General features: G+C 39.7%; 1 protein-coding gene across 4 annotated transcripts in view; it reads right to left on the bottom strand.

Moving 5' to 3' along the window:
- The window catches only part of LOC135711160 (myb-like protein U), a 62,789-nt gene that overhangs the window by 9,146 nt on the left and 33,075 nt on the right, over positions 1-20,568 (bottom strand). For all 4 annotated transcript variants that reach the window (XM_065233915.1, XM_065233916.1, XM_065233913.1 and 1 more), the window contains 2 exons: positions 9,301-9,467; positions 8,785-8,983 (listed from right to left, as the gene is read on the bottom strand). In XM_065233915.1, the coding sequence (XP_065089987.1) occupies positions 8,785-8,983; positions 9,301-9,467 (366 nt within the window). The remainder of the gene's footprint in view (positions 1-8,784; positions 8,984-9,300; positions 9,468-20,568) is intronic.

The following is a 20,568-nucleotide window of genomic DNA, read 5'->3' as shown; positions in this document are numbered from 1 at the left end:
TGTGTGACAGCTAGAAGAATATATTCGTGAGTGGACGTTTCTGGATTCGTTCAACATCATCATTGGACTATGGAAGTGTTGTGTTATTTTTTTGGCCCGATCACCGGCGTCGATGCAGCTTTGCAGCTGCAGCAAACTAAATCCATCATCAACTAATCCTAATTTTATGTCAATCTTTGCCCGTGAATTTTTCGGTGGACATAGACCGTATAGAGATCTTGGACACAGCCTACTCAAAAAATCCCCAAGGTCATCGCATGGATGTCATTCGAAGCAGGATACTTTATCGAGACCGTTTCACTGACTGGTCGGGAAGGCGTTAGGCTGTTCATTGGAGACATGCTGCGGTGCCGTAGGATATGGCCTTTGGTGCATGCCGCGGTTTTTAGAAGCTACTGGTGCAGAGTGAAGGAACCACCATGTGATGGATTTATTTTAAATATTAAATATTCAATTCAATCAAGTTTTTATTATGACTTCCAAAAAAAGACAGTTTTCTTTTCCAGAGAAATGATCGTGATACTTTGTATTGATTTTCGTAAAATGTTAACATATTTTTTGTGAGTATACGGATGATTCGTTATATTTTCATTCTTTCTATTTTTTTCACACGAATATATCCATCCTTAGTTTAAAAAAACTAAAGGGTTGTGTCCTAGACACGACCGCAGCATGGCGTAGAACTACGCAAAATTGATGCATGCATTTTAGACTACTGCATTTTTGACTTCTTTACTTTGCATTTTTGACTACTTTATTCTGTCTTAATCTTTTTAAAATCTTTCTAAAATGTAATAAACTATGAAAATTCAAATATGGAATCCTAAACAAGCCTTTATATATTTTTGAGTAGCATCCCAGTATAGTCCACAAAGCCACCATGCATGTTGTGGAATAAAACAATTGCCAAAAAAAACATTAATTTTTTTTTTCAGTAGCTCCATCATTAGCTTTAAATTAGATTTCTGAAGCAGAGAAGAAAGTGAAGACGGTACTTTATCTTCTTCTTTCCTTTATTTAACGTTGGTCTCTGTTCCACAATCTAGTGCCAATCACCGATGGACATCGATTGCTATCCATTGACGGCAATCGAATGTGCAGGAAGGCAGCTTCCACACCTGCGTAGGATATCGCACCCATTCAACACACATGGGCTGGGACCAACGGCTTTACTTCCCTTCCGAAGGAAGACGTGACCAGAGATTTTTATGCCTCAGAAAAATCCCACCGACCTCGGCTGGTATTGAACCCAGACCCATTGGGGTGTGAGAAAGCAGTCACGCTTACCACTACACCACCGGCGCCGGCTAAGACGGTACTTTAAATATTGAACAAAATGTTGGTTCATATGTCAACGAAGTAGGGGAGGAAGAGGTATAACGATCATACGGGGTTTAAGCACCTCTTTGTTCTCCAATTTGGAGGACAACCCTAACATAAAATTATCATGCATCATCATTATGTAGCTTACAGCGTGTTCGTAGAATGATTCTAAATAGAATACTGTGTATTTTCTCAAATCAAACGTCTGGTTTCCAATAATTACATTAATTGAAAATTAGGGAGATTAGGAGAAGGCATGAGGCAAATTGTGACCTCAAACGAATAAAACTTATCATGTGACACTTCAAAGTTCAATTGTAGTCATTTGAAGGGCCCTGTTCCACATTGGCCACACCTGGACATGTTTCGATACCCTTGAAAAAGTGGCCAGTTTCTGAATATGATCTCAAACCACTCTCACATTAAAATTCAAGAACCAGTTCAATGGCAGTTATTCGGAATAGCCAGGATCCAGTCAATTTCCAGAAACACCATGGAAAGTCTTGGATCTTAATCCATTATGCGATGCTTCAAATCACATGAGAATTCAACTACTTCCTCTATGCACTGTTTAAGAAAGTTGTGACTAGGAAAGTAAACAGAAAATTATGTTGCTGCGTGCGAAGGAAATTGTAAACAAACCGAAGCACACATGACAGCCAATGCAAGAACTAACTAGGTCCAACCATGATACAAATATACATTAGAAATTTTGCCAAATATTCAATCTTTTCAATAAAATAATGCAATAATAGTCTGCTAGCACGAAGTTTACATCTGTAAGCAGTATTAAACTGCACAAAAACTTTGAAAATAAAAGTAAACATTCCACTTGTGGACGTTCTAAAGCGAACCCTGTTTATGACAAAATTAATTAAAAGTGAGCTATATTTGAAAACATAATAAAATCAAAATAACGTTAATCATTAAAACAAATCTTTTTCTTTATAGTAATGAGCTTTAAGAAGAAGTTTCTTAGACTTTCTTGGACTAAATTAGCGCTGGTAAAAATAGATCCAACCAAAATTTATAGCTCCATAGGTTGTTACAAATTAATTTGAATTTCTCCAGCGTCCCAACCAGTAGATGGTGAACTGAAGGGGTGTTAACATCTGTGCGGATTTGCTAGCGCCACGCCGTCCAAAGCGAAAATGAGCTTAGACACGACAGCAGCGCTGGTTAAAGCAGAACGATGTGGAACTAAGGATACTCGATTATGACGACTGAACAAATTTTTTTATATATATTTTAATTTATTGCAGCAGCTTCGTAAAGTAATATCCTATCGATAGGCGTATTTGGATTTTAACTTCAACTATAAATGACAAAGTTACAAGCGTTCAAAACCTAACACTTTTTTACCATACATATTTTTTGATTTGCACCCCCAGTATAGTCGACAAAGACGTAGTTCTACGTCAAAATATTCGTATCGAGTATGGTAACGCTTCGTAAAATACACGAATGTTAGGAAGTGAATGATTTTGGAAATTTAAACGAAACTAGTGGCTTAGCATGTACGAAAACTTTTCGTTGCAGACAACAACGAAATAATTCGTGAAACAAACGCTTTCGTTGTATAAACTAAATTTTATTTTCAGTACATGAACTCTGTTCTGAAAATCATGATTTAGATCCGGTAAACATAATTTATGTTCATGAGTTGGGCTTGATATCGTAAACCTGTTCTCGTAATTGGAAACTTGGTTCATAAACTGTAAAATGCCAACCATAAAATACTTTTCAATATTTTAAATGAAGTGAAGAAGTGGCAGGACAACAACGGAAGGCTTGATTCAGGTTTCATCAACACCCCAAACTGGCAGCAGGCATCTGTTCAGCAGATGGTATGGACACACTTTCTACTCAACAAATCAACAACACTGCACACTAAGAATATTTTACCGAAATCTCAACAGCTAAACGTTCGGTAAACAGTTCGGTGATTTTTCCGAGGGGGGTGACACATCTAAATCTCAATTCTAGATGCTCAAAAAATCAATCTTCGAAAAATCATCTTTCATTTCTCGCATCTACTTGCATCGTGCTTCATCTTTTTGCAGGAAATCTTCAAAATCGACATAAAACTTCCTTTTATATACTCAGCGTGCGTGCAGCTAGCCACAGCAAAACACAACCTTTTCTGCATCGTAGATAGAGTCGCCCCCCTCGGATTTTTCACAGATTTCCTGTAATTTTTCGCAGATATTCGATGAAAAATTACAGGAAATCTGTGAAAAATCACCGAACTGTTTACCGAACGTTCAGCTGTTGAGATTTCGGTAAAATTTCACAGATTTCGGTGAAACAATCTTAGTGTGTGGCATTGTGTTGGACCACCATTCTGACACACTATTCTCGCCGGATCCGAGCACTCTGCAAGGATAAATTCGACAACAACTGAAAATGACAGCTGCACCTTTGCATGTGATTCACGATTTTAGGAACGACAACCTTCCTTTGGTTTGTTTTTTCCGTCGATCTTGTTTTCCGTGCTGAGCACCAATGCTACCGACGTGCCAGGAAGGCACCTGGACCCTACCTATCGACTCATCAACTCATGAACAGGGGACCAACGACTTTACTTCCCTCAGATGATCAGAGATGTTATGCCTCAGAACATACCGGCGGCGCCGACTGGGATTGAACCCAGGCTTGCTGGGGTGAGAGGCAATCACGCTTACCACAACACCACCGGCGCCGTTAAACGAAAACCAAACTTATGGGTTGGATCACGGAATCATGATTTTTCTTTGTGTTTTATGTAGCGTTACGAAATCGTTGGGCACGCTGAACAGGCATGAAATAAGTTCATGGATTTGGGATGTATTTCAAGAAATTGTGATTGAGTCGATCACGTTTACGGGAACTATGTCATGAATTCAGACTAGCAGTTCCGGATATCATTATTTTTCGTTCACGAATAGGATTCTGCAAGCTGACGTCACGAGTGAACACGATGGTGCTCATCGTTTATGGGGCTTACACTTATACTATTTCACTAGCGCTAATGAGCTAGTTGCTAGCGAAAAAGCTCAATAGCATAATGTAAACAGGGCATCAGCGTCTACCAGCATGAAATTTCAGGAGCAACTGAAATTCGTGCTAGTTGGCGAGTACACTAGCGTGAGTAAATCCGCACAGATGTAAACACCCAATTAACATCCAGTAGTGGTTTGTTTACCTTTGCCTGTTAGTCGATTCAAGTGGATTTGAGTTTTAAAATGAAAATGAGTATGAGATATGTTATCCGGCTATGTTCTTGAAAAAAATGTCCCACTCAAAAAAAAAAAAAAAGTTTTAGTAAAAATTCTATTTGTTTAAGTCCATGTAAACAAACCACCACCAGATGTCAAAAGAGTTTTTTTTGCGTGTTTCGTTTATCTTCGTACAAACTGTGATACCAACATTCCAGTTTATACTGGGTTCTTCTAGTTTTTTTAGACTCATGCAGTCAAACAGATAAAGTTTGAAATCTTCCAGTATTTTGGTAATTCATCCAGTTTTATACAGTTTTTCATTATTAATGGCATCATATTTTGAAGTATTAATTAAAATGCTTTTAAACTTTAATTTTAGAATTGAAATCTGGAAATGCAATATTTGTTAACGGTCATAGTACCACACATGCAACATGCGGGGCGATGCTGTGATCAAGCTCGCTTCAAGGCATCGGGACAGGCGTGCTGTTTCACAGCATCGATACGCATATTCAAGGTTAGGTTTGCCTGACGCAGCAGATGAACGACCGGCATCCACAACGGCTCCAACCCAGCAGCATCGATAACTTCACCAACGGACATTGTACTCCAAAACGTTTCATGACACGAGAAACAGTAGATTCCCAACATCTTTCCGATGGCTCGGTGCGAAAAATGTGGGTTGTTGAGGTGAGTGTGCAAAATTTTCCCGCGCTGTTTCTTCGACTCCATTTTCAAACAATTCACGCTGAGGCTATCTCACCCAAAATTTCTTTAAAGTTAACCCAAAGGGTAAAATGTTACAACTTTTTGAAAGTGATGGAATTTAACTGTGGACATCCTTTATATAAAAAAATGCGAAATAAATTTTTAATGGATACTTGGAGCATTAGTTAGTGATACATTTATAAAACACTCCTGAAACTGCAACACTAACGGTCTTGGAACTCCCAAAAAGACTGACGGTCATTTTACAGAATGAAACTCTGGAACTGATGATGAAAACCCATTTTCCAGGGTCCGTTCCTACTGATGATCAACAACAAAATCATGTTTGCATGCAAAATGCCACATCTTCAGACCGTGGTGAACGTGATAGATCTACCGAAACAAATGTCTCACTATGTAGGCTAGAAATGTCAATAGAATATTTACTCTAAGTTCTTATAAATCCCCTGGCCCAGATGAAATTTTTCCAGCACATATTCAAAATTGTAAGCTAATCAAGGAGATTCAGTAGTGAAAGTAACAGCTACAAAAGGCTGTCCTCAAGGAGGTGTTCTTTCTCCCCTTCTGTGGTCGCTAGTTGTTGATGACCTTCATTAAAAACTTTAGCATCATGGATTCGAAATAATTGGGTTTGCGGATCATATTGTCATTATAGTCCGTGGAAAATTTGATAAAGTTGTTTTCGACAGAATGCAAAAAGCATTAAAATTCACACTATCGTGGTACAAAGATGAGGAATTGAATGTCAATCCTACAAAAACAACTAGTGTACCTTTTACTAAAAGACGTAAAATCTCTGTCACTGATCTTAAACTAGGAGACGTAAAGCTGTCACTATCTTTAGAAGTAAAGTTTTTAGGAGTAACTTTAGATAGTAAACTCTGCTGGAACAAACATATTGAGCAACAAGTAGGAAAAGCAACCAATGCATTTTGGACCTGCAAAAGAACGTTTGGAAAAAATGGGGTCTGAAGGCAAATATGATACACTGGATATAGGGGAAATGCAGGTAATGTCGGCCTAAGTGTCTCTAATTTGGGCCCATACATAAATTCAGCAATCGACTAAATTTTCAATAGCAACCAAAAATATCGATTAGTAACGTCCCAATAACGCGTTCATCTAGATAAAATTGATAAATATCAGATTTTTAGCGATGGGCCCAATCTTAGATCCATAGGCCAACATTAGAGACATTTCCCCTACTTTGCCATAGTTAAACCCAGGATTACCTACGCCTCACTTATATGGTGGCCAAAAACTAAGCAACAAACGGGACAAGTCAAACGAAACAAGCTACAAAGGCTTGCTACTATTTCCATAATTGGAGCAATGCGTAGTACTCCATCTACAGCCTTAGATACTTTAGTCAATATCCTTCCTCTTCATCAATTTATTCAAATGGATGCAGTTAAAAGTACTCTAAGGCTCAAACGGTCCATGAATTTCTTCGATGGAGATCTTATTGGACATTTGAGCATTCTAAAAGAGTTTCAGATAAGTCAACGAATATTGATAAACGAAGATTGTATGCTAAAGCGACATTATTTCAATCAAAATTTCCAAGTTCCTGATGTGACTCGTGATGACTGGGATGCAGGAAGACTGAACATTAGTCCTGGATCAGTAATTTTCTATATGGTCGGGGCTGGTATTACCGGCCCTGGGGTTGACTTCTCGGTGTCCATGGAAAAATAGTTGACAGTATTTCAAGCTTAAATATATGCTATCTTAGAATGTGCAACGAGTTGCATAAAAAGGAACTATAAAAATGCGAATATTTGCATTTGTTCAGATAGTCAAGCGGCACTGAATGCTTTGAAATCAAAAACTTACACGTCTAAACTGGTGTGGGAATGTACTAAACTATTACTGTCCTGTCGAAATACGGTTGACCTTTATTGGGTTCCTGGTCATTGTGGAATCAAAGGGAACGAAAAACCTGATGAATTGGCAAAAATAGGGTCATCCACGAAATTCATTGGTCCTGAACTATTTTTTGGACTTTCTTTTTGGGCTTTAAAAATGGAGCTAAAAAACTGGGAAAAAAACAAACTGGACCAGTACCTTAAATTCTCGGCAATCTAAACGTTTTATAAAGCCGAACGATTTGCATACCCAAAAATAACTTAATCTTTCTAAAAAAGATTAGAGTAGATACGCTGGTTTGATTACAGGACACTGTCCTTCTAAATATCACCTGAAAATCATTGGTAAACTTCATGAAGATAAATATCGCTTTTGTAACTTAAAGAGTGCAAGCTCGGAACTTTTGCTGTGTGACTGTGTTGCACTTTTTCATAATCGATGCAGATATCTTGATAAGGGTCTGATGAGACCTTGGAAAATCTGGGCTGCTGCTCCCAATCAGGTAATAAATTTCAAAAGGAATATATTACCTGGTTGGGATAATTGCTTACAAGTAGTGGTAGTTACTCAAACAATAGTGGCTTACAACTACGTTATGGCATAATTAAAAAAAAAGATATACCACAATAGATCAAAGTAATGGTCGCGGTAGAATTATTTCCCCAACATAGGAAAAAAAAGTGATACATTTTCTCAAATGACAATGTCGATTATATTGGATTCCATTTGTCAATGTTTATTGATCAAATAAATAGATTTGTAATGGAAAATTTTGAGATCTTTTCCATTTAAAAATGTTAACAATGCTTAATAATACTACAACTACTTATAGTATTGATCAGTTTTGATTTAAAGATTTTCGGATCTTTGACGTTTGTTTAAAAGTGAAGTCTTACTAAATACACAAAAAAAAACTTAGGTAAAACATATTTGAAAAGTTCCCAAATTTGCATGTTTGCAAGACAATACAATTTTCATGAGGATCCAGTTTTCTTCCAATGTGCCCAAACAATTCAGCCATTTCTGAAAACTGTTAGCAACCCTGCGTACAACTGTAACATTATGCAACTGATCGACTAGGGAAGCGACTCCACGCCTAGACCCTAGAACTTATCAACAAATCCAACGGCGGTAAACGCCGATGGTGAATTCAAAATCCATGCACCGTCAGCGCAAAACAGCACGTTACGATAAATATAAACAAAATCTGCGAGATCATCGGGATGCCGCATCACCTCAGCCGCTATTTCAATGCTCACGGCAATTTGTATTTTACTTTTCTCCGATGAATCATCCAACCTGCTGGCGTCGGTAGATGCCGTTGAATTACTGTTTTATTTTCTTTCACGACTCGCTTTGCACCGTCGTCCATCGTGAATGAACTACAGCGTCTCGCCCTGCGCTGGGTCTTCCCACTAAATTTAGAACTCGGATGACATTGTAACACTTTTGCCAACCGTTTGCGATGTTGTTGGTCGCCCATCCCTCGTTCTTGATTAATCATCCATGTAAATGTGGCAAAGGAGGAAAAACAACGTTTCACTGTCACGTCACCGACGGGTCCTTGTCAATTTTCAAATTAAATGGAAATAAATTTCCTTGTTCTTGGAAGAGGATGATAAATATTTTTCTTTTCCTGCGGAAAATCATCGTTGATACTTACTGCGATCCAACGACGAATCTCGCTCCCGTTCCAGGTCGTTTAGCAGAGTGTCGAGTTGATTAATGTTGCGCTGGTAAACCTCGCTGACCCCTTCGGTGCCTGCCGTGGGTGCTCCCCCGGTGCCGGTACCGCCGCCGCTGCCAGAGGTGCTACTGCTCTTGTATTCGTACTTTGCCGTTTTGTATACCTTGCGGTCGTTCTAAACCGGCGGTGGCACGCGTGTTGCAATTCGAAAAATAATCCATTCGTGGGCGGTGCAACGGGTCATGAAATGAGAGCAGAAAATCGTTCAGACTGGGCGAGTGCATGGTAGGATGGTTCAAAAGACTATAGTGTATCAAAATGATGTCTGGCCTAACGGACCACCCTAACACGTTCCATACTGTTCATACCATTAGGCCATGTACTAAAACTAAATGAGAAACACTCGCTCTTGTGCAACCTTGACCGGTCGAGGGGCGACCACACAGTGAATTGCATACATATCCAGGTAAGGTACCTGTAAGAGATACTAACCGTTTGGAAGCTGGGACTGATGGAGCGCTCCCGGGCCACGGTGGTAACATTGGCTGGCTGCAGGTATTGCACTTCACGGGTCGTTGTCGAGTAGCCTCCGGCGAGGGGTTGCCCTAATGAACTGCCAGGGCGGGATACACTGGCCTGCAGGTCTTCCAGGAGATTATCTACGCGCAATGGAAAAGAAAAATAGAGAAAGGGTGGTAGAAGCATAAATTGAAACCTGACTTCTAGTTACTGGCAAGAGAGATGTAATACCAAGAGCACAGAAAGCAAAGAAAATATTAGTTCAGGTGGAAAATTTCCCTGCCAAACAGAGAAGCCTGTGTTTGTTCTATTTAGTCAGGAGCAAATGAATGAACATTCCGGTTGGACTGTTGCATTCATTCATATTTTTTTTCTGTTCCGTTTGATGGAATGAAAACGAAGCGAACATGTACCCTGAACATGCTAAAAGAAAGTAACTGTGTAAGGTTCGGTTGGTTCGAACAATTCCTGGTATTCAGAGATGTGGTTCAGAAGGTGCGGCTCACTCCCGATGATGGAAATGAAAGGTTATATTTTTGATTACACGGCACGATCCGGTAAGATGGCATGTTTTTGATCTAGGTTGAATTGGAACGAGTTCTAGGTATATGAGGGGAGTAAAAAATATGAATGCTTATATTTTAATTTATTTCACACGATTTTTGCACACGAAGTAAAGATTCCATGTTTGTTGTTGATTAACTTTTAAACCCCCATCGTCTAAAGACTGTTCCATTTCAATTAAATATTTGCAGAATAAAAAAGATTTTTTTTTCTAAATCCTTTTAAACTCGTCAACATTTGAGGAGTTTGCTGTTTTTTTAGATGGATAGACACAACACCGGTTTAAAAATCGTGGATTTATGCTAGTTTTAGCATTTTTCAGTATCAGACGTTGGGGGTTTGAGAGTTAAAGATTGTACACATCAAAAATTAGTCATGGCAAAAATCTTTCGCCTAAATGTTGATGGATATCATGTTGATAACATATAGCCAGCTTTGAACCATCCCATTTAAAGAAGTCAAATAGATTTTGCAAAAATCCTTTTTTCCAGAAATTTGTTTCTTTTGAAAACCATATTTTGCTAGCATTTGGATTTCTTTTCTTTATTTTAGGCTTAGATCATGATTTAATGATTCCTCTCAACAAAAATAAAAATGGTAGTAGAGAGTAGTAAGTTAGTAAGATAGATATGAGTATTTTAAAAATTGGATTTTCTTAAAGAACACTCCTTATGCAGAAACCTTATCATTCTCCGGTAATTTTTATCGAGCCTTTATACTAAAAATGAAAGTATAAAAATGAACGTGCTCATACTATCTCAAAACTTTAACAAATAGGGGATGGAAAACCGCTATCAAAAGCGTTGACATTTAATTTTCATGACTCAAAGATAGTTAATGATCATTTGAAAATTTGTTCTGGTAAGTATTAGGATTTCCCAGACTGTTATTTTTTTTCCATGGTGTTTATTTTGAAGACTCATTGCCTCTAGAAGCTAAAAGAAGCCGAGGGACTAACATTTGTTGATGTACATTTAGGGGGATTGAGTTCTTATTATTTCTTCTTCTGCATAGCTTCGTACTGCTAAAGATCATTCCAATGCTTCTGCCGTTGCTGGATCCAGGTCAGTTGAGGTTTGGTTTCGATTTCAGTTACAGGGGTGGCCACGTCCATTTTCATCACCTCTTCATGCAGCACATCTATCCCTTTCTCTGTTTCTTGGCTGCTGCAGTCCGACGATGCACCTCCAGCAGCTACACCAGCGTACGAACTGCTTTATCGTCCTCTTTTTCTACATCCTGCTTTTGGATGTGGTTGCTTTCAAAGCTGCTGCTGTTTACGGTCCCTCCGCTTGGGGCAGAAATTCATCCGGTGCCCCTCCGCCTTTGAGAGGAAGCATTTATCCTTATCTTTCGAATATAATTTATTCCCCTTCTGAAGCGAGGAAATTAAGCAAGGATCGAATCTCCTTTTCCACGACCATGTAAACACCTCGCACTCTTGTGAACATATCGAGGCCCAATGGGACAGGTAATTTTTCCTGAATGACACCCTTCACTTTCCGGTAATTTGCTAGCACCAACCTTAGATCACAATCTTGTACTTCTGTTGGCAGATCGTACGCTCGCACGTATTGCACGTTGCCTCCGGCAGCGACATTCGTACCTCAACTGGCTTTACATTAGCATATTGGAAAGTTAGTTGCTCCGGGTTATGCACTAGGGCATAATGCTTGCTTGCTTCAGATTTGAACTTTATGAAGATCGTCTTCTCCTCAACAATTCGATATGTGGCCTATATGTCACCATGATTTGCCTCTAATGATTTAACGATGTTTACAATCTCGTCCAAGATTGGCCTTGACCTCCCATATGGTTTTTCCTATCCATATGGGAGGTCAAGGCCAATCTTGGACGAGATTGTAAACATCGTTAAATCATTAGAGGCAAATCATGGTGACATATAGGCCAAATATCGAATTGTTGAGGAGAAGACGATCTTCGTAAAGTTTGCTTTATCTCAACTATTGTTGTCGACAATTTTGCTCCAATAGTGCCGGCAAAGAGTTACTGGCCGAGCTGCAGGCGATTAATAAAGCGCACGAAAACAATATGGGCACCGAGTTAACAACCGTTGATAGCGTGATCAACACCGAGAGCAACAAATGTAGCTGTGTCCACAGCTGAAAACAAACTGACTTTTAATTTGATTTGTGCAAAAAAAAAAATGCATTTTTTAATCACTTTGTGCAACACGCATTAGTGCCTTTGTTTAGTTTTTCGACGCAATTTGTTTAAAGTTTGTGTGCGCTCGGAAAAATGTATACGAACTCGTCGATGGTTTTGAACAATTTCTGATGTGTACACAAATTATTTAGATACAAATTGTCGGAGCCTTCAAATAAAATCTTCAAGCTTGCAATTTTAAATGTGTACAAATTTCCAAAGATCGCAAATTATTTTAAACCTCAAATCTCAAAAACATCTAGTGCCGTAGAGCTTAGATTTTTTTTTGTTTAGTATCTTCTTAACTAGCAAAGTGCAAGGAACTTTAGATGCTAAGAAGTCTAAGACATTTGATTTATTTTAAGTTAGCAAGGCTTAAAAGTCCTGCCTTTTGAATATTTCTGTTAACCATGCACCTACGGGATATTGATATAAGATCTCAATTTTTTAAATAAAAACTTATCTGAAGTCTCAGTATCTAAATTTTTCTCCAAGTCAGAATTACCTTGGAACTTTTTATGGGGTTTGTTCAAGAATTTCATTAAATTATCTAATAAATTCATCTCGGAACTTCAACGCTCTTTGGTAATATCCACATAATTTTCTTCAAAACACTCTAGAGATTATATACAGAAAACTATTGAAATTTACTCAGAAATTTGCTTCCAATTTCTACCAATTCAAGCAGAAAATTCTCCTCAAAATTCTTCTGATTCCTTTGGAGTTTTTCTCAGTAGTACTAAATACGGTCAAAATTTGGTCAATATCAACTTGACGTATTTCTTTCAATTTTGCATTTAAAAAACCTGAACACCCCTCATTTTGAAGGTGTGTGTGTGTAGAATGTTGCTCCTATTTTGATTTTGGAATTCACTCTTCAGTTGTCAAAATGCCGTCCAAGCAAGAAGAGCAGCGTATCAAAATTTTGCTCGCGCATCGCGAAAATCCGAGCTACTCGCACGCAAAGTTGGCAAAATCGCTAAAAGTTGCCAAATCAACCGTTACAAATGTAATTAAAGTGTTTGGGGAACGTTTGTCGACAGCCAGGAAGTCTGGATCGGGGGGAAATCGAAAACCGGAAGCCGCTGAGACGACAAAGAGAGTTGCCGGTAGTTTCAAGCGAAACCCTAACCTCTCTCTCCGAGATGCCGCAAATAAGCTGGGTGTATCGTCTACAACCGTGCATCGAGCCAAAAAACGAGCCGGACTATCGACTTACAAGAAGGTAGTGACTCCAAATCGCGATGATAAACAAAATACGACGCCCAAAGCGCGATCCCGGAGGCTGTACACGACGATGCTGACGAAGTTTGACTGCGTGGTAATGAACGACGAAACCTACGTCAAAGCCGACTACAAGCAGCTTCCGGGACAGGAGTTTTATACGGCAAAAGGAAGGGGAAAGGTAGCAGATGTTTTCAAGCACATGAAACTGTCAAAGTTCGCAAAGAAATATCTGGTTTGGCAAGCCATCTGTACCTGTGGCTTGAAAAGCAGCATTTTCATAGCTTCCGGGACTGTCAACCAAGAAATTTACGTGAAAGAGTGTGTGAATAAACGTCTGCTGCCTTTCCTGAAGAAACACGGTTGTTCCGTACTGTTTTGGCCGGATTTGGCATCTTGCCATTACGGTAAAAAGGCCATGGAGTGGTACGCCGCCAACAACGTGCAGGTGGTTCCCAAGGACAAGAACCCTCCCAACACGCCAGAGCTCCGCCCAATTGATAAATACTGGGCTATTGTCAAGCGGAACCTAAAGAAGACCAAAAAACTGCTAAGGGCGAGCAGCAGTTCAAGGCAAACTGGCTTTCTGCGGCGAAGAAGGTGGACAAGGTGGCTGTACAAAATCTGATGGCAGGGGTCAAGCGTAAGGCCCGGCAATTCGGATTTGGAAAAGCGGAAGCCTAACTCAATATTTTTCCTGAATTTTATACTAATTGAACTTGAAAAAGAAATTTAATTTGATTTTTTAAATAAACGATTTCACCGATTTACACGCGTTTTCCCTTGTCAAATTTTGACCGTATCACCCTTTATTTTTTTATAATTACTTTATTTTATTAGGCACAATCGAATACACTTTACAGTGCCGAGATTTCTCGTTCACTGTACAATGCATCTTAAAACTATAGTCATGAGGTACAATACAAAAAAAAAACATTTTATCTTCAACTATCCAAAAAGATTCCTCCATTTCAAGGTATGGCAACATCGCCAAAGAGGGCATAGCTCTTCCACTGCAACGCAAATCGTGGTCTTCACTCACACATTCATCACGAAACGGTTGCTTTTCAACGTCGACGACGCATCGATCGAAAGAACTGCAGATGAAGAACAATGAGCACCACACAATGGTCGCTGCCGAGTATACAGCCCAAGTAACATTGATAGTTTTATTGCTGTTTAAAAACATTCTATGAGTGTAAATCATGGTCTACAGAACCCTCATAAAACCAAAATTGTTACTTGGGAGACGACAGCGCGATTTACATCGAGATGTCTCCTCGTCTCGACAGCTTAGAGAACACCTGTATTAATTGTAGTATTATTAATATTAATTGTATCTAGGTGTTCCCCCTTCTACTCAAAAATTTCACTTTTAGTTTTCTCGAAATTATCATGGGAATTTCATTGGAATACTCCATAGAATTCCAATAAGGCTCGCCCATATTCCTTTAGAATACACCTTAAACTCAATTAGGATTGATTTTCAGAACATCCATTAAGTTCCCCTCAAAATTTTCCTTGAATTATAGACAGAACTGCCTTGGAATTATCATCATTCTTCTTCTTTTGAAATACACCTGTAACTTTTCTTACAATGCCTAGTCAATATTCCTCGGCATTCATTGTCTACCCCCTTCTCGTGGAATCTTGCTGCGATCTCCCGTTGAATTTATTCTCAAAATTCACTTAAAATTCCTCGGGAATTATTCTCACATTTGCGTAGTAATGATGCTTACATAATCATTTGACTTTTCTTCTCACCTTAGAATTCTCCTTAGATTTGGACGATTAAAGTATACTGTGATGGAAGCGTTTTTTGCCTGTCTGGAGTCATTTTTGATATTGGGTCGTATGTAACATTTGTGCCAATTAGTGAAACGAGGTGTTCTGTTTTGGTGAACAAAAAATTGTATCTATTTTCAATTAGATGGATAATTCTTTAAAAATTTACATAAGCTAACATCTCAGGAGTACTGATGAACCCTGAAATCTTTCTACGATCCATTATATTGATATTTTTTTTTCAAATCTGGGATCTTGGAAAAAATCAAGATTCGACATCTGAATATTCGTTTTTGAATCTTGACAATTTCTTCAACCTTGGATTATTATTATTATAACTTGACAGTTCATCATTCGCAATGTCAGCATGAAGCCACGTTTCTGTGAAAATCACGACGTCAATATCACAAGAAAGCAGCGAATGGAGCAGAGCATTCGTTTTAGTCCTCAAACCACGGACGTTTTGATAGTAGAAGGTGAAATGAGCACGAGTGTTGACAAGAGCAGTAGAAAAGGTATTTGTTACGGCTGGCTCTAATTGCTGTTCGACGGACCAGGATCTGCGTTAAGCACCAGGTGATCCTGATACGTCGAACAGCAATTATACCTTTTATACTGCTCTCGTCAACACTCGTGTTCATTTCACCTTCTACTATCAAAACGTCCGTGGTCTGAGAACTAAAACAAATGCTTTGCTCCATTCGCTGCTTTCTTGTGATTTTGACGTCGTGATTTTCACAGAAACGTGGCTTCATACTGACATCGCGAATGATGAACTGTCAAGAAACTACACTATCTAACGCTGAGAGCGGAATTCCCACACCAGTGTACTACGACGTGGGGGTGGTGTCTTGATTGCCGTGAAATCCGTGCTGAATTGTAAATCCATGCCTCTGGTTGATTGCGATAATCTCGAACAAACTGCAAGTTATACTATAACATCAATCGCTTTTCCTGTGTTGCATCTACATTAGTCCCAGTAGTCAACTCGACACCTACACCAAGCACGGCAACTCCGTACAACAGCTTCTTGAAATGGCTAGCCCTCATGCTACGACTATAATTATGGGTGATTACAACCTGCCGAATCTAGCTTAGAACTTCGATGAGGATATCTATGGATTATTGCCTCTCAATGCTTCATCTGAACAGAAACTTGCTGTAGTCGAGTCCTTACTGTCTACAGGACTTAAGAAAATCAGCGTTCTGGTCAACGCGAATGGTAAACTTCTCAACTTGGTGCTCGTCAGTGATTCAGATCCTATTTAGGTGTTTGAACCACCATCTGCCACTTTGAAAGTTGATCGCCAACATAAGACGTTAGTTTTGAAAGTTGATATCCGTTCGATCGAGCATTCGTCATCGTATCCAGCAGCACGTAGTGAGTACAATTTCGCACGGTGTGATTTCGATGCTATTAATGCGAGGACCTCAGCGTTGGATTGGGTGCAATTACTTAACTTACCTACCATTGATGCCACCGTGTCCGTATTCTATGGCAATATTTATCAAGTAATCCATGATACTGTTCCGGTAAAGGTTTGTAGACCTTCTATGCATTTCCAATAACCGTGGTGGAATCCGAAATTGCGTAATCTGCGTAACCATCTACGTAAGGCCCGTAAACGTTACTTTCGCTCCAGGACTGTTGAAAACAAGTATGGTGCGCAGCTTGCAGAAGCCGAGTACAATTGTTTGCATGAAGAAAAGGCTTCAAAGAAAACCAATCGTTGTTCTGGTCTTTCGTAAACGCTCGCAAAAGATCAGCTGGTATTCCGGTAGGCATCACCTGCTGTAATCGAAGCTCCTCCACTGATGCCACTTCTGCAGACCTCTTCGCTGATTTCTTTCGAAGCGTTTCCGAACTCGATCAAACTCCTCCGCAGCAGCAGTTACCGACCAGTTGCCGAACTACAAAATTCGTCTGAAGCAGCTTAACTTCAGCCATGACGCTATTTTCAAAGCCCTTTGCTCGGTGGATGCATCCGGATCGTATTCCACCGTCTTTCATCATGAATTGTGCAGCATCGTTGGCCACACCCGTAATGTCTATCTTCAATCGTTCACTCCTGGATGGCGTTTTTCCGGATTCCTGGAAGCTTGCATTAATTACACCGTTGAAGATCGTCAGGTAACATTCACAGTCCAATATGGATTACGTCTCGTGTAAAAGTAGTTATTTCTAAGTGTGCGTCAGCAAGTAGACGCCGTTTACATTGACTTCTCCAAGGCTTTCGACAAAGTCCCCCATGACCTCGCTATCGCAAAGCTTTGGTCTTTCGCCGTGGTTCGTTGGCTGATTAAAATCATATTCATCCTCCAGGAAGGCCTTCGTTGAGGTTCATGATGCCAGATCCGATGTGCTTGATATACCATCGGAAGTTCCAAAAGGGAGCCACTTAGGACCTCTTATTTTCGTTTTATTTATTAACGACGTGTGTGACCACTTAAGTTCCTGTAAGTTGTTATAGGGTAGAGCGCTACTTCATCGTAATCGTCCATTTCTATCGAGCAGCAAACATCAGTATAATCAATGATTTCACCGTGCACAAATCAGTAATACGTTTGTACCGATGCGTTTATAGTTCACAAGCTACAACACAAAGCCTATTAGAGCGTATTGTTCTCAACACAAAAGAACCACTCCTAGCGAACTCGCTTTTTCTACCTTCATTCGTAGGACGAAGGAAATCCAATGGCGTTTCAATGCGTTTGGACGGAATTGAAACTCATTGGAAGAATTTGGAATCAAGAAGCAGTGTTACATTTTTAACAATATCTCAACAATGCGTGGTTCTTTATCAAATTCAACGTTACTTATGGAAAGGGTATACATTTAGAAGTCATCTTTGATAGAAACATTTAATTTATTGTTAAAACCCGTTCAATAAAGAGAGGTTAAGTGTGGGTTGTGCATTGTAGGACGGACATTAGATCAAAAACCCTATGCTGATGATTTGAAAGTCTACCGTGTGATCAAATCGATCCTAGATTGTTTTTTTTTTTATAATTACTTTATTTGTACAGGCTCAATCGAATAAACTTTACAGAGCCGAGTTATCCTTTGCGTTATACATTATTACTGTCTTAAATTTAAAGTTAAAGGAACTGGACCGAGTACTCGCGGTTGTCTCGAGGTTAGTGGAGATTTACAATTTTTTGGATGGGAAAAGGGAAGAAGGAGGTTTGAAATGTGGTTTACGATACAACTATTTAATTAATCCTAAAGCATGAAATTATTTCTATTCATCTTGAAAACAAACATTGAAAAAAAAACCCTCACGTACAAAATACAAACTAAACACAGGTTAATCAAACTTACAATCTAAGGTTAATATCCTTAAAGTAAACATATATGAGTTTCATAAACTCCAGATCGCGTCTAGCCAAAATATCCCGAACTGGAACATTAGGTTGTCTACCTCGAGCCCGAAGGGAATCATAAAAATGTGATCTGACTCCACGATACTCCGCACAAGACCAAAGGATGTGATCAGCGTCCTGGTAACCTTGTCCACATTCACAGAGATTGCTGTCTCCCAACCCCACACGGAACAAGTGAGCGTTTAGACAATAGTGATTGGACATGAGACGAGACATCACGCGTATGAAGTCTCGACTCAAGTCCAACCCTTTGAACCATGCAAACTTCGACACCTTAGGGATAATTGAATGTAGCCATCGTCCCAAGCTCCCTTCACTCCATTGATGTTGCCAGCCAACGAGCGACTGCTGACGATAAATAGAGAAAAATTCACTATAGGCGATCTGTCGATCATAAATGTCGCCTTCCATAGCGCCCACCTTCGCAAGTGAATCCGCCTTCTCATTGCCCAAAATTGAGCAATGCGAAGGGACCCACGCGAAGGTGATGATGAAAGAGCGCACGGATAAAGTACTAAGCAGTTCTCGTATTTTCAAGAGAAAATACGAGAAGTGCTTTACCGGCCTAATGGAACGGATAGCCTCGACAGAACTGAGACTATCCGTAAAAATAAAGTAGTGGTGTGGAAGAAGTGAAGCAATAGTTTCCAAAGTGTAGTGAATTGCTGCCAGTTCAGCCACATACACAGAACAAGGAGCTTCAAGTTTTCGAGAGGCGCTATGAAATTCATTAAATACACCAAAACCAGCGGACTCCTCTATTAGAGATCCATCTGTGAAAAACGTTCTTGCAGAATCAACATGGCCAAACTTTGCAGCGTATAATGACGGAGCAATCATAGGACGATGATGCTCTGGAATTCCGCGGATTTCCTGCGTCATAGATAAATCAAAATTCACTGTATTGCCGAAATCGGAGAAGATTACACGATTGGGAATATTTCTTGAAGGGCTGACATCCTGTGTTAAATATAGGTAGTACAAAGTCATAAAACATGTTTGAGGATTTAGCTCCAGAAGCTTCTCAACATTTTCGATCACCAGTGGGTTCATTACTTCGCAACGGGTGAGGAGCCTCAGAGATAACTCTGAAAAACGGACGGATAGTGGCAACATGCCCGCCAGCACTTCAAGACTCATAGTATGAGTCGAGTGCATGCATCCTAACGCGATACGAAGACAGCGATACTGGATCCGTTCCAGCTTGATGATGTGCGTTTTAGCTGCCGACTGGAAGCAAAAACTACCGTACTCTAAAACCGATAAAATCGTTGTCCGGTACAACGTCAGAAGATCTTGTGGATGGGCTCCCCACCACGTTCCAGTAATTGATCGAAGGAAATTGATCCTTAGTTGGCATTTTCGTCTCAGATACTCAATGTGGGATCTCCAGGTGCATTTGGAATCGAACCAGACCCCGAGATATTTAAAAGACATGGAATGAGTGATCGGTTTACCCAAAAGTTGAAGCTTTGGTTGTGCTGGGCTATGCTTCCTAGAAAAAACGACCAACTCAGTTTTCTCCGTGGAGAATTCGATACCTAGCTGAATAGCCCAAGTAGACAAATTGTCCAAGGTATCCTGTAAGGGTCCTTGCAGGTCAACCTCTTTTGGCCCTGTGATAGACACTACGCCATCATCTGCAAGTTGTCTCAACGTGCAATTGTCACTAAGACAATTGTCAATTTCTCTAACGTAGAAATTGTACAAAAGGGGGCTTAAACATGAGCCTTGGGGGAGACCCATGTAGCTAAATCGAAAAGCTGTAGAGTTTCCATGAGAAAAGCTCATATGTTTTTCTGACAGCAAATTGTACAAAAAATTATTAATTAATGGAGACAATCCACAAATGTGGAGTTTCTCTGAAAGAACTTCAACGGATACTGAATCAAAAGCCCCCTTGATATCCAAGAACACAGAAGCCATTTGCTCTTTCTTAGCAAAAGCTAACTGAATTTCCGAGGAAAGCAACGCGAGACAGTCGTTCGTTCCCTTACCCCTACGGAAACCAAATTGAGTATCTGAAAGAAGGTGGTTCATCTCAACCCATTTGTCGAGGCGAAAAAGGATCATTTTCTCCATCAATTTCCGAATACACGACAGCATCGCGATGGGCCG

This window comes from Ochlerotatus camptorhynchus, unplaced genomic scaffold (genome assembly GCF_037179485.1).
Source record: "Ochlerotatus camptorhynchus isolate MF236.1 unplaced genomic scaffold, CSIRO-AGI_Acam_v1.1 ptg000423l, whole genome shotgun sequence".
NCBI lineage: Eukaryota > Metazoa > Arthropoda > Insecta > Diptera > Culicidae > Ochlerotatus > Ochlerotatus camptorhynchus.
The sequence above is the reverse complement of the archived record's forward strand: the minus strand, read 5'-3'. Positions and strand labels throughout refer to the sequence as shown.